Source organism: Colobus angolensis, unplaced genomic scaffold (assembly GCF_000951035.1).
Source record: "Colobus angolensis palliatus isolate OR3802 unplaced genomic scaffold, Cang.pa_1.0 Scaffold509, whole genome shotgun sequence".
Classification (NCBI taxonomy): Eukaryota; Metazoa; Chordata; class Mammalia; order Primates; family Cercopithecidae; genus Colobus; species Colobus angolensis.
Genome location: NW_012118588.1, coordinates 755,767 through 775,765, shown reverse-complemented (window position 1 = coordinate 775,765; position 19,999 = coordinate 755,767). Strand labels below are relative to the sequence as shown.

Here is a 19,999-nt window from a genome sequence, read left to right as displayed (position 1 = left end):
CACACCTGTAATCCTAGCATTTGGGGATGCCAAGGCGGGCAGATTACCCGAGATCAGGAGTTCGAGACCAGCCTGGGCAATACGGTGAAACCTCTGTCTACTAAAAATACAAAAATTAGCCGGGCATGGTGGCGTGCGCCTGTAGTCCGAGCTACTCGGGAGGCTGAGGCAGGAGAATTGCTTGAACCTGGAAGGCAGAGTTTGCAGTGAACCGAGATCGCGCCACTGCACTCCAGCCTGGGCGACAGAGCGAGACCCCGCCTCAGAAAAAAAAAAAAAAAAAAAACCGTTTTCTGTAGAATCAGGAGGTGAATCCTTGGTGGGAGAGAGAGGAACCGGCTGGGAAAGGCTTGAGGCAGAGGGAAGTCGTCCCCGGGGCCGTGGTTGTGAGAGTCCCGGCCAGCCTCGCAGGGGCGTGAACGGAGCAGGTGCTCGGCGCTGCCTCAGTTTCTTGAGCGGTGCGGTGGGTGCTGGTGGTGCCAGCTGGCGCCAAGAGACTCAGCGGCGCGGGGGAGCCCTGGCCCTGGCGGGCTCGGCGGGTCGTTGCTGCCGCTGCGGGTCCGGCGTCCCCTCCGTAGGCCCCAAGCCTGGGAGACCCGGGCCTGGACGGCGGCCCGGCGCTGCTCCGGTCCGCGGGCTCCTGGCTCCTCCCGACTCCCTGTGAGGGCGCCCGGGGTCTTTCTCAGCGGGGGTCGGGGTCTCAGAGCTGCGGATTCCAGGGCTGGAAAGCCTTAGGGGGTCCTTCCTGGCTCCCTTTTCCTTCTCAGATCTGCCTGCTGGAGACTGCACCGTCCTCAGGGGAGAGCCCGGAGAGGACATGGCTGCTGGGCGGCGGGAAGCGAGGCCCCAGGTGAGCTCACTGCCCTTCCAGATCCTAGTGGGTGGATTTTCCCCACTAACTGAGGTTCTTCACCGGGACCATCTTCAGCCAGGATGGAGCCCAAGTCCTTTTCCCTTGGAGGAGCTGGTCGGCCCTCATGAGTGGTGGATTCTGTAGGGAGGACCTCCCGCCCTCCCCATCCATGTCTAGGGGTTCTTTTTTAATTAACACCCTTTGTTCATTAAATCTCAATACATTGCGTGACTAATTTGACAAGTAAGATACCACAAGTCTGTGTGTCACTAGGGACAGAACCGACGTGCACACCTGGGAAAAATCCCTGCCTCCTTCACTCAGCCTTGTTCCTTTCCTATCCTTCGCAGGAATACTTTTTCTTTTCACCCCTGAGAATCCTCATAACACCACCCTTTCCCCAGGCTTCTCCAACGCATAGTTTTTAGTTTTTTCTCTCTTCACTTTGTGAATCATATTCTTTGCTTGTATCACTCTCTCGAAAACTGATGTAGACCGTTTTCATTTTTGTGTAGTGGGAATGAGGAGGCCACCCTTTCTAGGTGAGACAAGAGTGAACAGAGTTGGAGAGGTCACTTGACTCCAGGACAGAGAGAAGACCCCTCAGGTAGCCGCAGGAAGGGTTTCGTGGGATATCGGTAGTGCAGAGGTAGTGTATGTGCTAGTTAGGAAGTAGGGCTGTCAAGCTAGGTGGCAGCGTTTTAACCCATCTCCTCTGTTGCTGTTTGTGGGCCTTGGGCTTCACCTCTCTGTACCTCAGTTTTCTCACCTATAAAATGGGATAACAACTGTGCCCACCTCCCAGCATAGATGAGGGGATCACATCAGTTGGTGTACGGAAAATGTTTGGATCAGGGCTGGTCTCTGAGTAGTTACTGCTCAGTATGTGGTGGTCGTGGAGGCAGAGTGACATTATTGTATTAATATATTCATATTCATGTTAATGTTGATAGAAACTGCTGTACAATGTGTTTAGGACCCAGAAGATGTTATTCTTTATTCATTTTTTTGTCTGACAATAATAATGTCCACTGAGTGTCTAGCATACTAGGGAGTGGGCTGAGGGCTTTACATTTGTTCCTTCACTCTCAGAGTAACACGACAATTACAATTCTTGTTTTACATGTGAGGAAACAGGCTCAGAAAAGTTGAGTAACCTGAGCACAGTCAAAGTGTGTCTGGCTCTGAGTTCCCTCGGACCACCCAGTGAATCGTTCCTGTGGTGTGTCTTTTCGAGTGTGGGCAGATCCAGCCACGCGATACCAGGGTTCTTCTGCGGCCTGGCATTCTCTTTTTTTGAGAGGCAGTCTTGCTCTGTCGCTTGGCTGGAGTGGAGTACAGTCACGACCTCGGCTCACTCCAACCTCTGCCTTCCGGGTTCAAGCGATTCCCCTGCCTCAGCCCCCTGAGTAGCTAGGACCACAGGCACATGCCACCATGCCTGGCTAATTTTTTTTGTATTTTAGTAGAGATGGGGTTTCGCTGTGTTGACCAGGATGGCCTCAATCTCCTCACCTCGTGATCCACCAGCCTCCGCCTCCCAGAGTGCTGGGATTAAAGGTGTGAGCCACCACACCTGGCAGCATTATCTTTTAGACTAGCCAGCACAGTGGAGTGTGATCTGAGGGTGTGGCCAGAACAGGCTGTTGTGCATTTGAGCTGCTCTTTGTCCTTCAAGGCATTCCGTTCCCACAGAGGCAAGCTGCTCTCCTGACCAGAATCTTCTCCATCCCTGTGTTTGAGTGAGTCTCTGTGGCATCCTTCCTGTCTGTTCTTGCTGCCCAGGTGTCAGTAATGTGTAGACCTGTGTGGAAAAATCAGTGAAGGGAATTTTAAGACCAGAGAAAGTACAGAGTTCACATTTAGAAAAGTAGAGTTGTGATCCTGCTACTACGTCTAGCAAAGCACATGGCCTGGGATCTTGGCTGCCCTGGACCTTGTGTTCTTGTCTCAGGGCCCTATCCAGCTACACAGTTGTTTTTCATTGTTGAAATTATTTCATGCATTTTCTAGTCTGCCAGTCAGATTATACATTCTTTGAAAACAAAGATCATTTCTTGTACTCTTCCCCAATATGCAAATAATTTGATGCTCTTTCTCACTATAAAAATATGGCAGGGTCATGGTCTAAACTTTAGAGAGTAATACCTCTATATATGTACATTTGTAGATGTGTATATATGTTTATGAATACATGTGTATATGTATGTGTATGTTTATATAGTTGTCTGTTGGTAATGATGTTTTGGTCAATGAAAGACCATAAATGTGACAGTAGTCCCCTAAGTTTAAAACATAGCTGAAAGATTCCTGTCTCCTATTGACTTAGTAGCCGTTGTAACATTATAATGCAAGGCTTTGCTCCTGTTTTGTGGTGACGCTGGTATAAACAGACCTACCGTGCAGCCTGCCAGTCCTATAAAAGTATACAACATATGCAACTGTACAGTTCGTAATACTTGATAATATCTGACTGTGTTGCTGGTTTATGTATCTATTATACTATTCTTGTTATTTTACAGTGTCTTCCTTTTGCTTGTTTTTAAAAAGTTAAGTGTAACAGCCTCAGGCAGGTTCTTCAAGAGGTATCCAGAAGAAAGCTTTGTTCTCCTAGGAGGTGACAGCTGCATGTGTGTCATTGCCCCTGAAGCCCTTCCAGTGGGACAGGATGTAGAGGTGGAAGTCAGTGGTGTTGATGATGCTGATCCTCTGTAGGCCTAGACCGATGTGCATATTTATGTCCTAGTTTTTAACAAAAAATTTTTTAAAGTAAAAATAAAAGCTTTTAAAATAGGAGAAAGCTTGTAGAATAAGGACATAAAGAAAGAAAATATTTTTGTACAGCTAGACAATGTGTTTAAGATAAGTGTTACTACCAAAGAGTCAAAGTTTGAAAAAATTAAAAAGTTGAGAAAGTAAAAGTTACGGTAAGCTAAGGGTAATTTGTTGTTAAAGAAAACTTTTGAAAAGTAAATGTAGTGTAGCCTAAGTGTACAGTGTTTAAAATGTCTACAATAAATGTAGTGTAGCCTAAGCGTGCAGTGTTTAAAATGTCTACAGTCTTGCACAGTAGTGTCCTAAGTTGCACATTCACTCACCACTCACTCAGCCAGGCAACTTCCAGTCCTGCACGCCCCATTCATGGCAAGTGCCCTGTACAGGTATACCATTTCTTCTCTTTTATACTGTAGTTTACCATGCCTTTTCTATGTTTAAGTGTATTTACATACACAGACACTTAGCATTGTCTTACCGTTCCCTACAGTGTTCAGTTTGGTAACCTGCTGTACAGGTTTGCAGCCTAGGAGCAATAGGCTGTACCACATAGCCCGGGTGCGTAGGAGGCCGTTCCATCCAGGTGTGTCTCTTATATTCCCACAGCGATGAAGTGGCTTCACAATGCGTTTCTCAGAATGTACCTCCATCACGAATGCGACACATGACTGTATGCTCTACAGATTTCATATATACAACAGAAAATAAAATCACCCTTAACCCCACCATCTGGAGATAATCACTGTCATTCAGTTTATTGCATGTCTCAATAATTTTCTATGTATATAGAATTTTTTTTTTTTTTTTTTGGAGAGGGAGTCTCACTCTGTCACCCAGGCTGGAGTGCAGTGGTGCAATCTAGGCTCACTGCAAGTTCTGTCTCTTGGGTTCAAGCAATTCTCCTGCCTCAACCTCCCGAGTAGCTGGGATTACAGGCGCCTGCCACCACACCTGGCTGATTTTTTGTATTTTAGTAGAAACAGGGTTTCACCGTGTTGCCCAGGCTGGTCTCGAACTCCTGAGCTCAGGCGGTCCACCCGCTTCGGCCTCCCAAAGTGCTAGGATTACAGGCATGAGCTACCACACCCGGCCAGAAACATTTTTTTGAATGAGGACAAACTCGAAATGGTGATACATAACGTACTTTGTACTTAACATTTTCATGGGTGTCTTTTTATGTCAACAAATAGCAATTTATACCATCAGCTCTAATGATTGCCTACTATTTGTATTAATGTGATAATAGCTAACATTTGAACCTTTAATGTGAGCCCGATATGATTTTAAGTACATTGTGCAGATTATCTTATTTATTTATTACTATGTGGTAGATTTTGAGAGGCGGTTTTAGACTACTTTTGAATGGAGCCTAAGACATCTGCCTGGATTGGAATCCCAGCTATACCACTGAACAGCTGTGTGACTTTAAACAAATTTTTTTTTCTTTTTTTGAGATGGAGCCTCTTTCTGTTTCCAGGCTGGAGTGCAGTGGCATGATCTTGGATCACTGCAACCTCTGCCTCCCGGGTTCAAGCGATTCTCCTGCCTCAGCCTCCCGAGTAGCTGGGACTACAGGTGCCCACCACCATGCCTGGCTAGTGTTTTTATTTTTAGTAGAGATGGGGTTTCACCATGTTGGCCAGGATGGTCTAGATCTCTTGACCTCATGATCCACCCACCTCTGCCTCCCAAAGTGCTGGATTACAGGCGTGAGCCACCACACCCAGCCAACTTTAAACAAATTTCTTAGCTTCTCAGTGACTTTGCTTTCTTTGATGTAAAATGGAACAATAACTATCTTTTTCATAAGGTAATTGTGAAGGTTAGATAAGGTATATGCTAATAATTAATATAAAGCTCTAAATATAGTGTCTGGCCCATGTAAAGCATTCACTAAAAGAGAGGTATTCTGATTTTCATCATTATCTTCAAGCTTGAATCAGCACACAGGTAGTGCCATAAGTTATTTAACCCAGCCTCCATCAGTGAGTATTTAGGTTGTTTCCAGTTTTTTTTGCTACTAACACCATGATAAGTATCCTTGTGCTGGTATTTTTGTGCACTGTTTCTAAAAGTAATTGATGAGTTAAAGATTATACACAGTTCTAAGTTTTTATGTATTATCAAATTGCCAACAAAAGATTATTCTAATTAAGGCTCCCACTAATGGCTACAATCCCTCTACCCATCTCTTACAGTGGCTGCACAAGGCCTGAATCTCACTGTGTGCTGCTCAGTATATATTAGTTACTGGCAAATTGTTCATTAAAGAAATGACCTGGAACCTTCAGAAGCTTGAATAGTATCAGAACTGTTATCACGAGTAGCCTGTCTTCCCCACTGCCATCCCGTCCACTCTGTGAGGGGGGTCCTGGGTGAGCTGGAACGACTTGTCCTTACAGGTGTCACTGACGTTCGAGGACGTGGCTGTGCTCTTTACCCGGGATGAGTGGAGAAAGCTGGCTCCTTCTCAGAGAAACTTATACCGCGATGTGATGCTGGAGAACTATAGGAACCTGGTCTCACTGGGTAAGGAATTTTCCCCTGTAGAAACAGAATTCAAAAATTGGGATATCTCAGCACCTCCTTCCCTGAATAAAAATGGTTGGTCACTGAAAAACTTGAGCTGAGTTTGAGGATTATACAAATCAAATCTCTATAAATAAACACTGAAAACTTTTTTTCTCCTGATAAGTATGGAATTGTTCTATGTATTGGCAGATGGGTATTGATAATTATCCCCTTCCTGCTACACAATTTCACATTAGAAATTCTCTCATAGTTCAGGCAGCATTTTCCTGCTTTGATTGTTCTGTGGTTTGCTCATCTCAGCAGAGGGCTTACCTCATCTACCTACCATTACCTTTCCCACTTCTCTTTTCCAGTCAGATAAATCTTGTAAAATTCATCTTCAAAGGGGAATCATACGATGTTTTCTCATTATAAAAAAAGTTACTTGATAAATCATTCTATAGATACCAGTTTATAAGTTTTAATTACATCTATACATGCAACATTCCTTCTATAGAAAAGCCGCAGTACCCTAGTAATCAGGGCATGCTTTGTTGTGTCAAAACTAAGACCAAGACTTTTTTTTTTTGTCTACGTACAGGACTTCCATTTACCAAACCAAAAGTGATCTCCCTGTTGCAGCAAGGAGAAGATCCCTGGAAGGTGGAGAAAGACAGTTCTGGCGACTCCTCTCTGGGTAAGTGGGTGGCCCAAGATGCTCGGGAATTGCCGCAGACAGCGGTCTGGTTAATGAGAGGAGGTAGGAGTGTTGGTTGGGAAACTCCTTTGAGGATTCTCAGACCTCAAGAAGGGGTGGGGAAGGGGAAGCCCACTACGATTACTCTCTTGTAATCACTTCCCCATGACTCTCTCAGAATCTCTTTTCTTATTCTTTCCTGTTGTTTTAGAATGGGGCTGTATTTTCATGTCTTCAGTCAGCAAACATAGTATATTTAAAGAATTTCAAATAATCACTCTGGCTGAAGCTCAGTGTGTATTTGGGAAAGGAGGAGGTGAGGAAGGAAATAGAAAGCTGGGAAAGGGCCGCGTGGTAAGAGCTTTGGCACAGTTCTAAGAGGTGGAAACTGTCCCATGGAGCACTGGAAATAATTGAAGGATTTAGGCAGGGAATCGTATGGTTCTTGGTATCTTAGAAAAGTTGGTCTGAATCAGAAACAGTTGAGTCTCCATCAGTGTAAGAACAGCTAAGGCATCTGCGGCGTGTCCTTACTCTGGCGAGCATCACCACCCTGAAAACAAGAGTCCAGGGATGTGGACAGAGCTCCCAGCAAGTTACAGAGCATTGTTAGGATGCCACCATCTATGTTTAATGAAAATTAAATGTATGTGTCATGTGCACGTAAGCCCAGAGAGAAAGGTTAGGAGGACACACCGTAGCTAGTGACATTAGTGACAGTTGGAATAGGATTGAGAATGGGTCCATGAAAGGATATGTTATTTACATGTAATGTTTTAAATTTTCACAAAGAGAACATATTCATGACGTTGCTATGTGATTCGAACTTAATACAGATGGTCATTTTGGGAGTATTGTGATTGAAAGTGAGGCAAAACTAGAGGCGGGAAGCCTTGCAGAGTCATTGCAGTCATGGAGGGAGGCAGGAGGTAGGAGGGCCTGGATGAAGGCACTTGCCATGAGTTTGTGAGGGGGGAGGAGGAGGCGCCCGCGTGATCAGGGCACAGGAGCAGGTGTGTGTGTGATGGATCTCGCTTGAGATGTGAGTGAAGTAGTCAGGGGGAGATCGCTGGTGGGCAGGTGTATAAGTGACAGGGCCGAGACTCAAGGGAGGTCAGGGAGCCATCAGAATGACAGGGGCGTTAGAAACCTGGAGCTGGCCGGGTGAGGGGCTGAGTGCAGGCCCGAAATTCAGGAAACAGCATTTGCGAGGTGCTTAAGCAGGAGGAATCTGACAGAGCCCGAGAAGTAATCAGAGGAGAGAAATGGGGAGGGGCCATTTTGGCAGTGGGGGACTGAGCGCGGTTGGGGGACTGAGATCGGTTGAGCTAGGGGGGCTCTGGCTCTGGGGGATCGAGGTTGAACTGTCGCCCACAGCTTTGTTGTCCCTTGTTTAGCACTGGGCAGAAAGGGATGCAGGTCTCATGCTTCTGGAGTGCACGATCTAGTGGGGGACAAGGTGAACACACATTGCACACAAGGCACAGAAGGACACATTCCAGTGAGGCCCACTTGGGAAAGACACTCAGTGCTGTGAGAGTGCAGAGCAGGCAGTTGGCTCCAGCAAAGGCTTCCCTGAGGAAGGACCTGGGATCAAAGGACTGAAGAATTGCCCCAGGCCTAAAGAATGGGGTTCGTGGCCGGGCATGGTGGCTCATGCCTGTGATCCCAGCACTTTGGGAGGCCGAGGCGATTGGATCACAAGATCAGGAGATCAAGACCATCCTGATTAACACGCTGAAACCCTGTCTCTACTAAAAATACAAAAAAAATTAGCCAGGCATGGTGGCGGGCGCCTGTAGTCCCAGCTACTCGGGAGGCTGAGGCAGGAGAATGGCGTGAACCCGGGAGGCGGAGCTTGCAGTGAGCTGAGATCCAGCCACTGCACTCCAGCCTGGGCGACAGAGTGAGACTCCGTCTCAAAATAATAAAATAATAATAATAATAATAAAAGATTTTCCCTAATTGTTACAAATATCAAAATTTCATTCTTTTTTGCTCTTGACTAGAATTCCATTGCACGGATGTACCACAGTTTATGCACTCATGGAAGAACATTTGTGTTGTGTGACATTTGTTTCCAGTTTGGGGCAATTGTGAAAAAAACAAGTTGCAGTGAGGAGCTGCAGGGCAGGCAGCCTTGGTCCCCATGGTCCTGTGCTGGGGAGAGCTTTCTCGTGATGATAGCTTGAACTTTTTTTTTTTATAGGGGAACCACACTTGTGTTTTTAATCTCCTTTGATAGAAATACACTAATTTTTTATTAAATTAATTAATTTTTATTAAATTAATTTATTATTTAATTTTTTATTAAATTAAAATTTAATGAACTGCCAGAGGCCACCACAAAGTAAGCGGCATGCAAGCAGCAGGGAATCAGGTAAGATTTAAGAGGGGCGTCAGTCTGGCCATTATATGTGGGCTGAATCTGGTGTGGAAGATGAGGAAGAGAAGAAAGAATTGTTCCTTTCCCCCTTAACTGGGGAGCATCTGATGGGTGAGTAAGTCTTCCCTCTAGAGAGAAGTATTAACAGGCTGAAAATATGACTGGGGTCCAGAGCTGTCCAGAGGGACGCCGGGCACCTGGTAGTGTTGTCAGTCAGTCCCTTTTCAGATTTGGGAGGATGGCCCTGCGCGAAAACCGTGAGCAGTTTATTGAGTAAGGAAGGACGTCAGAGCTGTTTTCTGCCCGGTTCCTCTTGGTGGGATGACCACCTTCTTCCTCTTGTCAGATGATGGCATTCCTAGGGTGCTGACATGTGCTTGCGTCTCTGCTGCACCCCTGGTGGGGCTCCTGTATGCCTGGACTAAGATTGCCTCAGGACAGCTTCCTTTTCCCATGAGAGCTCACTTCATTGAGAGTGTGGTTGAAGGACTGGGATGTTCCTGGAATTATCTCAGATTATTAACTCTAGCTCAAACCAAAAACTCAACCTGTAGGCTGGGTGTGGTGGCTCATGCCTGCAATTCCAGCACTTTGGGAGGCCGAGGTGGGAGGATCACTTGAGCCCAGGAGTTTCGAGACCAACCTCGGTAACATAGACCCTGTCTGTCTTTATGTAACTTTAAAATAGAAAAAAAATATTTTAGACAAAAACCTACCCTTTGAACAGCCAGTGATGGAAAAGCTTGCGCTCCCAGGGATAGGATTCTCTGGAACCTCCAGCGGCCTCAAAAGGTACTTGCACAAAGTTACTTTCTTTTGAGCTGGACTCTTGCTCTGTGGCCCAGGCTGGAGTGCATTGGCGTGATCTCGGCTCACTGCAGTGCCCTCCTCCCAGGTTCAAGCGATTCTTGTGCTTCAGCCTCTCAAGTAGCTGGGATTACAGCTGCACACCACCACCATGCCGGGCTAATTTTTGGCATGTTTTTAGTAGAGACCGGGTTTTGCCATGTTGGTCAGGCTGGTCTCGAACTGACCCGAAGTGATCTGTCCGCCTCAGCCTCCCAAAGGGCTGGGATTACAGGTGTGAGCCACCGCACCCAGCCTGCTTTGTTTCCTTACTGCGAGAAGCCATCTTGGGTAGGCTGAATTGTGCAGGGTGGTGAGCGGAGGGGTTGCTCAGCAAGGTTTGCTGGAGCTGCGACTGCACGCAGGGAGGGTTGTCTTTTCCTCACTTGCACAGAATGCTGTGGGGCTTAGCAGCAGCCCTTATGACATGGCCTGGAATGGTTTTAAAAAGTGACTGCTTACAAGATGGAAGTGTGGCCACCATGCTCTGTAGCCCTATTTCATTTTAGTTGTGTTTGTAGAGATGGAGGTCTTGCTATGCTGACCAGGCTGTTTTTGAACTCTTGGCCTCAAGCAATCCTCCCACGTCAGCCTCCCAAAATGCTGGGATTATAGGCCCCTCAGTGCTCTGAAAATGTGGGCTCCTCTCCCACTTGAGTGCTGGCTGCACATCTCAGCTTGGCACTGCCAGGCTGCCCACCACAGCTCTGGGGTGATCTCGGTTTATGTTCCCTCCCTAGCTTGGAGGCAACAGGGGAAGGGACTTGGTTGGTAGTGGTTGTGACAGAGAGCCTTTCACTTGTCTGTGGGCCTCTCTACCCTAAAGAGATGCAGAACTATTGTCAATCAGTGCAGTTGGCCCAGGGTGGGTGGCTGCCCTGTGCCCAAGATGGGGAGGGAGGCCCTGCCTGGTGAGGAGCAGGAGGAGCTGGCAGGGGAAGGGAGGTCACCAACAAGACAGACTGACGGCTGCTTATGGCAACTGCAGCTTCCTGGAGGTACAGCTAAAGTACTCAGGGTTTTTGTTCCTTCCCCAGTCCAAGGGTAGCAAGGGCAATATCACTGCAGTGGCAGCGACAGAGGGACTTTGATTGCCTCTGTCAGTTCCACCTCAGAAACATGGAGCCACTGCTACTGGGAATCTTCAGCCGAGGGGTGAGGTGGCTACACTGCCGGCCTGAGGTGGGGGATCTGCCTGGTGAAGAGTCAGGGATTAGTGCTCTCAGGGAGAAGAGACTGAGCTCCTGTCCATATGGTGACTGGTGACTGTGGCATGCTGGAAGCGCAAGTGAAGGCTTCACTGTTTCTTCCCCAGACCGAGGGCAGCAGGTGCAGGACTGCTGCTGTGGCAGTGGCATAGGGGCTATCAGTTGCCTCTGGGAGCCCTTCCTCAGGGAAGCTCAGAGCCACTACCAGTGAGAATACTCAGCCAGGGGAGGGACGGCTGTTCTGCTGTCCAAAGCCAGGGTTCCTGCCTGGTGAGGAGTTGGGTATGGGAGCTTACAAGGTAGAGAGACTGGGCTTATCTCCATATGGTGACTGTGGTGTACCAGAGGTACCAGCGTAGTGACCGGGCCCTGGGTTCCTTCCCCAAGCCAAGGGTGGATAGTGGTACCATTTCAGCTACAGTGGTGGAGGGTCTATGGGTTCTCTCTCACATTTCCCTCCTCAGAGAAATGCAGAGCCACCTCCAACTGAAGCATTCAGGTAGGCTTGATGGTTGTGCTGGAGTCCCAGGTCAGGAGGGCCCTGTCCATTGAGGAGAAGTGGAAATGGGGACCCGTGTGGGAAGCAGTCTGGCCACTTTTTGTGGGGCGGCTGTGTTCTTCCTGGAGTTCTGTTCCAGTCCCTAATCACTGTGCACCCTCCAGAGCCTGAGGGCAACAGCAGTGAGGGCTGTGGCACAGCAAAAGTAGTAGCCTGCCTCTCCCTGTGGGAGTTCTGACCTAGGGAAGGTACAGAGTGCTGCTGGCCCGGAGCCTAGGCAGGGCTGCTGTGATCATGCTAGGGTCCCAGGACGATGCATATTTCGGCCTGCTTGATGGCATCCTACGTGGCCCTTAAGTTCTATTCACTTTTCAAATATTTTCTTCTTTTTCTTCCTTAGACTCAAGTAATTTTAATTGTCCTATCTTAAAGTTTGTTGATTTTTCCTATGGCCTGCTTAAACCTTTTGAATTTCCCTAGTGAAAGTTTCATTTCAGTTATTATACTTTCAAATCCTAGAATTTCCTCTTGGTTTCTTTTTGTTTTCTTTGTATTGATAGTTGGATTTGTTCATCATTTCCATGAATCATTCATGTTTCCCTCTAGCTCTGAGTATCTTCGTGATAGTTGTCTTTGTGTCGCATGCCACCATCTGGTCTTTTCCACAGATGTTTTCTGTTTATTTTGTTCCATTGACTGAACCATACTTTCCTTTTTTTAATGCCTTTTTTTTTTTTGTCTTACAGTGTTGTAACCCAGGATCAGATCTTCCTACTTCTGTAAGATTTGCTGGGTTTTGTTTTGGTTTGGTTTTTGTTTTCTTATTGCTATCGGGTGGCACTAGTCCAGGAATTGGCCTGAAGTATAAACTGTAGGTCTTCTCACATTTTTTTCTGAGCCCACGTCTTCCCTGGCCTTGTGCAGTGACTTTCTAAATTCCCCATGTGTGCACTTGCTTTTTGTTTTGTTTTGTTTTTGAGATGGAGTCTTGCTCTGTTGCCCAGGCTGGAGTGCAGGGGCGCGATCTCGGCTCACTGCAACCTCCACCTTTTGGGTTTAAGCGACTCTTCTGCCTCAGCCTCCTGAGTAGCTGGGATTACAGGGACTTGCCACCACACCTGGCTAATTTTTATGTTTTTAGTAGAGACAAGATTTCCGCATGTTGGCCAGGCTGGTTTCGGAACTCCTGACCTCAAGGGATCTGCCCACCTCGGCCTTCCAAAATGCTGGGATTACAGGTGTGAGCCACCATGCCAAATGTCCTTATCCTTAAATGTCTGATTCCCCAAAGCAGAAAAAGGGGAACAGAAGAGGAAAAAAGTTGGCACTGTTCCTTAAATCCTCTGGAAGCCACATCAGGTCAGTGGGGATTGCAAAAATGGCAGCCTGCATTTGTGTCTGCACCTCCGTGATTCAAAGCAGTAATTTGCAGTCAGAACCCAGATCGCCATTATTGGAGAACAAGGTCTTTATTGCCACTTTGGCCACCAAAGGCCAATCTAAGGATGCTAGTACGGCTTGAAGCCAGGAGATTAGGAGATTGGAGGTGGGTAGCTGCTGCCAACTGAAATTAATTTCACTCAACTGGCCAGGCCTTCCCCTAGAAGCTTACAAGCCTTCAAATAGTTTCCAGAGTTTCAAAATAGTTGTATCAGACAGATTTTGACAGCTTAGTTGTCTAGATGGATAGATAGAACCTTGGTGCTTCCTACTCTACCATCTTCCCTGACATCCACTTTTTCTTTTACCTTACATTTATTTTGCCCTTTTGGCATTTTCTGTCTTCAAGTATGTATGTTGTATGCCACCATCTGGAGTTTTGATGGGGAGTGCTACTGATGTCTACTGGGTAGCATACTGAGGATGAGGTCTTGCATGAAAGTCACAGTTATGAAGTTAATTCTTATCATTTGGGGAAGAGATTTTGATAGGTTGCTTGTCACACATCCATCTTTATCTTCAGCTACCCAGAAGGCTTTGATATTTACTCTTTAAATGTACATTTTATGGCACTTAACCTCAGTGCCCATTTAGGTCTCTTCCAAGCATACTTGCCTTTCTTTTCTGTTCTAAAGCCTTTTAAAGTAAACTTCCACTCTTGCTCTGGAAAGAAAGAAATAAACATACATTTTGTCATTTGATACATATTTAAATTTTCCACTTGGAAGTTTTTTTTGTTTGTTTTTGAGATGGAGTTTTGCTCTTGTTACCCAGGCGGGAAGCACAATCTTGGCTCACTGCAACCTCTGCTTCTTGGGTTCAAGCGATTCTCCTGCCTTAGCCTCCCAAGTAGCTGAGATTACAGGCATGCACTACCACACCTGGCTAATTTTGTATTTTTAGTAGAGATGGGGTTTCACCATATTGGTCAGGCTGGTCTCGAACTCCTGACCTCAAATGATGCACTTGCCTCGGCCTCCCAAAGTGCTGAGATTACGGGTGTGAGCCACCACACCCAGCTGAAAGTGTGTTTTTAAAGTGACCTTGTTGTCTGTGTGTGCTGCTTTTTTTTTTTTGAGCTGGAGTCTCACTCTGTTGCCCAGGCTGGAGTGCAGTGGTGCCATCTCGGCTCACTTCAGCCTCTGCCTCCCGGGTTCAAGCGATTCTTCCTCTCAGCCTCTCGAGTAGCTGGGATTATAGGCATGTGCCACCACACACAGCTACTTTTTGTGTTTAGTAGAGATGGGGTTTCACCATATTGGCTAGGCTGGTCTCAAACTTCTGACCTTAAGAGATCTGCCTGCCTCAGCCTCCCAAAGTGCTAGGATTACAGATGGGAGCCGCTGTGCCCAGCCTGTGTGCTGATTTATTTGCAGAAACGAGAGGTTTTTTTTTGTTGTTGTTGTTGTTGTTGTTTTTGTGGTTTTTTTTTGAGACAGAGTCTTGCTCAGCTGCCCAGGCTGGAGTGCAGTGGCCCAATCTTGGCTCATTGCAATCACTATTTTCCAGGTTCAAGCCATTCTCCCGTCTCAGCCTCCCGAGTAGCTGGGATTACAGGCATCTGCCATCATACCCGGCTAATTTTTGTGTTTTAGAAGAGACAGGGTTTCAACATGTTGATCAGGATGGTCTTGAACTCCTGACCTCCCATGATCCGCCTGCATCGGCCTCCCAAAGTGCTAGGATTACAGGCATGAGCTGCCATGCCCAGCCCAGAAACCAGAGTTTTAAAATTACTTTCTTAGTAGGTATGGGCTGTAAAAGGAAAAAGATTAACCCACTCACTGTTGTTACAAGGAAGGACAGAAAGTGGAAGAAAACTTCATTTTTAGTTTTGTTGTAGAAAAGTTCGAGCATATATGAAAGTAGAGAGAATAGGCTGGGCGTGGTGGCTCATGCCTGTAATCCCAGCACTTTGGGAGGCCAAGGTGGGTGGATCACGAGGTCAGGAGATTGAGACCATCCTGGCTAACACCGTGAAACCCCATCTCTACTAAAAACACAAAAACAAAATTAGCCGGGCATAGTGGTGGGTGCCTGTAGTCCCAGCTACTAGGGAGGCTGAGGTGGGAGGATGGCATGAACCTGGGAGGTGGAGGTTGCAGTGAGGTGAGATCACCCCACTGACTCCAGCCTGGGCGACAGAGCGAGACTCCGTCTCTAAATAAATAAATAAATAAATAACGTAGAGTAATATAATATGACTTCCCATGTAGTCATCATCCAATTTCTTTCTTTTCTTTTTTTTTCTTTTTTAGAGTCTCACTCTGTTGCCAGGCTTGAGTGCAGTGGAGCAATCTTGGCTCACTGCAACCTCTGCCTCTTGGGTTCAAGTGATTCTCCTGCCTCAGCCTCTTGAATAGCTGGGACTACAGGGGCATGCCACCACACCCAGCTAATTTTTGTATTTTCAGTAGAGACGGGGTTTCACTATGTTGGCCAGGATGGTGTCGATCTCTTGACCTCATGATCTGCCTGCCTCGGCCTCCCAAAGTTTTGGGATTACAGGTGTGAGCCACCGTACCCGGCCTCTTTTTCTTTTTTTTTTTAAAGATAGGGTCTCTTACTTTGTCACCCAGGCTGGAGTGGAATTACATAATCATGGCTTATTGTAGCCTCCAGGGCTCAAGTGATCCTCCTGCGTCAGCCTTTTATGTAGCTAGGACTGCAGACGAGTGCCACTATGCCCAGCTAATTTATTTTGTTTGTTTGTTTTAGAGATGAGATGTTACTGTATTGCCCAGGCTGATCTCGAACTCCTGGGCTCTCCTTGGCCTCCCAAATTGCTGGGATTACAGGGAGAAGCCACTATACCCAGCCCATCACCCAGTTTCAGCAGTTGTCAACTCATGGTCAATTTTTTTTTTTTTTTGAGATGGAGTTTTGCTCTTGTTGCCCAGGCTGGAGTGCAATGGCATGATCTTGGCTCACTGCAACCTCTGCCCACTAGGTTCAAGTGATTTTCCTGCCTTAGCCTCCCGCGTCGTTAGCATTACAGGCCCCCGTCACCACGCCCAGCTAATTTTTGTTATTTTTAGTACAGATGGGGTTTCGCCATGTTGTTCAGGCAGGTCTCAAACTCCTGACCTCGGGTGATCCACCTGCCTCAGCTTCCCAAAGTGCTGGGATTACAGGTGTCAGCCACCATACCTGGCCAATTCATGATCATTTCTGTTTCATCTGTTCTAATGACTACCAGGTGCCAATTCATGATCATTTCTGTTTCATCTGTTCCAATGATTACCTACCAGGACTGATTTTGTCATTTGTCAGTGTCTTGAAAGATTTTTGCTTGTCGCAGTCCTGGAGGGAGGAATTGTGAGGGGCAGGTGCTACTGATTTCTGTTGGGTGGAGATCAAGTATGTTGCTAAACATTCCACAATGCACAGGGCAGCCCACACTATCCACACAACTAAAAAATTAGCCCATAATGTCATCTGAGGTTGAGAAATCCTTATCTATATCTTGTCTTAATGCACTGACATTTTTATAATGTTATTACATCCAAGAATAGGAGAGGTGATTATTTGTTCAGATAATGTCATTCATCAGATATGTCATTCAAGACTGGTATAAAATTTCCCTTGTATAGGTTTTTCATATTACTTATAAATTTACTACTCTGATTCTTAGTGTAAGTTAAGGCTATTGATTTTAATGTGTCAATTTTATATCCAACTACTTCACTGGGTGAGTTTTATCATTCATTCTCTGGACTGTTTTTTTGAGATGGAGTCTCGCTCTGTCACCCAGGCACGATCTCGGCTCAATGCAGCCTCCACCTCCTAGGTTCAAGCAATTCTGCCTCTGCCTCCCAAGTAGCTAGGATTACAGGTGTGCACCACAATGCCCAGATAACTTTTGTATTTTTAGTAGAGATGGGGTTTCACTATGTTGGCCAGGATGGTCTTGATCCATTCTCTGGACTTTTTAGTATTATATTATCTGCAAATAGAGGTAGTTTTACTTTCTCTTTACTCATATCTAATTGATTTATATTGCCTGATTGCATTGGTTAATATGTCTAGTACAGTGTTAAATTGTAGGGAAAATAATGGGTGTCTTTGCTTTGTTCTTGAGCATAGCGGAAATACCTCTAGTGTATTTAGTAGGTACTAGCTTTAGGACAAAGGTCTGTGTATTTTATCATGGTGAGGAAGTATCCCTCAGTTCATTTTTGCTTGAGTGTTTTTATTGTCTGTGGTGCTGAATTTTGTTGAACATTTTCTCAGTATCTCTAGATGTATATTATTCCTCACTTATATGCATTTAATGTACTATAATAAGTGCTATAATAGGGGGAGTGAGTTGTTGGAACTCAAACTTAGGAAAAGGTACACAGAGGAGTTAACGTTTGAACTGAATCTGAGGGATACAAAGGAGTTTGGAATGTAGGAAAAGGAGGGAAGACATTCAGGAGTATAAATACTTACAGGAATAGGGTAATTTATGAGCCTCATAAGCTTTGGGTACCAGATTATATTTCCTAAATTCATATGCCTGCTCCTTCTCTAATCCCTCTGCTCCATTCTCTTGGTCACTCTTACACACTCACCTGTCTTAAATGAGTTTGCCTTACTCATTTGTTCACTTAGCAGTTCAGCTGTCATCCATTGTTTTATAGAGTGTGTTTTAAAATTTTGTCCTCTTTTAGTCATATAGCAAACCCTTACTGAGATGTCATTAATCCCTTCTACACATTTAGTCTCAGTCTATCACATGAATCATTGGCTGTTGCTTTCTTTTTTTCTTTTTTCAGGATGTAAGAGTATGCCTAAAATGACAAAGTCAACTCAAACTCAGGATTCATTTCAGGAGCAGATGAGGAGGAGACTGAAAAGGGTTGAACCCTGGAACTTCATACCAGAAAGACCTTGCATATATGAAGAGAAATTAAAGAAACAGCAGGACAAAAATGAAAATTTACAAATATTTTCAGTTGCCCATACAAAAATCCTTACTGTAGATAGAAGCCATAAAAATGTTGAATTTGGCCAGAACTTCTACCTGAAATCAGTCTTCATTAAGCAACAGAGATTTGCTAGAGAAAAAACTCCATCAAAATGTGAAATACAAAGAAATAGTTTCAAGCAGAATTCAAATTTACTTAACCAATCAAAAATCAAAACAGCAGAGAAACGCTATAAATGCAGTACATGTGAAAAATCCTTCATTCACAATTCATCCCTTCGTAAACATCAGAAAAACCACACTGGAGAAAAATTATTTAAATGTAAAGAATGTTTAAAAGCTTTCAGCCAAAGTTCTGCTCTTATTCAGCATCAAAGAACTCACACTGGAGAGAAACCCTATATATGTAAAGAATGTGGGAAAGCCTTCAGCCATAGTGCATCCCTTTGTAAGCATCTAAGAACCCATACTGTGGAGAAATGCTATCGATGTAAAGAATGTGGTAAATCCTTCAGCCAAAGGTCTGGGCTTTTTATACATCAAAAAATCCATGCTCAAGGAAATCCTAATAAATATAATCCAGGTAGGAAGGCATCTAGTTGCAGCACATCCCTTTCTGGAAGTCAGAAAATTCATCTCAGAAAGAAGTCCTACTTATGTAATGAATGTGGCAACACCTTTAAGTCTAGCTCATCCCTTCGTTATCATCAGAGAATTCATACTGGAGAGAAACCTTTCAAATGTAGTGAATGTGGGAGAGCCTTCAGCCAGAGTGCATCTCTTATTCAACATGAAAGAATTCACACTGGAGAAAAGCCCTATAGATGCAATGAATGTGGGAAAGGCTTTACTTCTATTTCACGACTTAATAGACACCGAATAATTCATACTGGAGAGAAATTGTATACTTGTAATGAATGTGGTAAAGCCTTAAGTTCCCACTCAACACTTATTATTCATGAGCGAATTCATACCGGAGAGAAACCCTGTAAATGTAAAGTATGTGGAAAAGCCTTCAGACAGAGTTCAGCTCTCATTCAACATCAGAGAATGCATACTGGAGAAAGACCCTATAAATGTAATGAGTGTGGGAAAACTTTCAGGTGTAACTCATCGCTCAGTAATCACCAGAGAATTCATACTGGAGAGAAACCATATCGATGTGTAGAATGTGGGATGTCTTTTGGCCAAAGTGCAGCTCTTATACAACATCAGAGGATTCATACAGGAGAAAAACCCTTTAAGTGTAATACATGTGGAAAAACTTTTAGACAAAGTTCATCACTTATTGCACATCAAAGAATTCATACTGGAGAGAAACCCTATGAATGTAATGCATGTGGGAAACTCTTCAGCCAGAGGTCATCCCTCACGAATCATTATAAAATTCATACTGAAGAGGACTCCTTGAAAGCCGATATGCATGTGTGAAAGCCTTAAACCAAAATTCATCAGAGAATACATGCTTGAGAGTGATTTATTAAATATAATGACTATGAGAAAACGTGTAGTTCTCACCAGATACTAAGTTTTAAGAATAAACTTTAGCTATATAATAAGTATCAGGAAAGCTTTTATGCTTGTCACTTTTTAAAATATCCCAAGACAGTTCACTGTTGCAGACATTGAAATTGGCCATTTGTATGATAAAAGGTATGTTTATAAAATCTCTCTTTATATAATATATGCTATATATGACATGCAAAAATGAGAACAGTCTGGGTGTGGAGGTGCTGAATTTTTCATTAGAAAAACAATTGTATAAGCTACTATTATATAAATATAAGCATATTTATTACAGCAGACATTTTAATAGCAAACAAAACAATTGGTCTTAAAAATATATGCAATATATACTAACCTGGCAGGGGA

The 19,999-nt window shown here is 44.9% G+C and overlaps 1 protein-coding gene across 2 annotated transcripts; it reads left to right on the top strand.

Moving 5' to 3' along the window:
- The first annotated feature begins 496 nt into the window (after nt 1–496).
- ZNF354B (zinc finger protein 354B) lies at nt 497–19,700 on the top strand. 2 transcript variants are annotated; one of them, XM_011960171.1, is made up of 4 exons: nt 497–850; nt 6,031–6,157; nt 6,741–6,836; nt 17,976–19,700. In XM_011960171.1, the coding sequence occupies exons 1-4, from the start codon at nt 818–820 to the stop codon at nt 19,556–19,558; spliced, it is 1,839 nt and encodes a 612-aa protein (XP_011815561.1). In that variant the 5' UTR covers nt 497–817; the 3' UTR covers nt 19,559–19,700. The 2 variants fall into 2 exon arrangements, with proteins under 2 accessions (XP_011815561.1, XP_011815562.1); XM_011960172.1 differs by having other exon boundaries at nt 6,741–6,840; nt 17,976–18,025.
- The last annotated feature ends 299 nt before the right edge of the window (nt 19,701–19,999 follow it).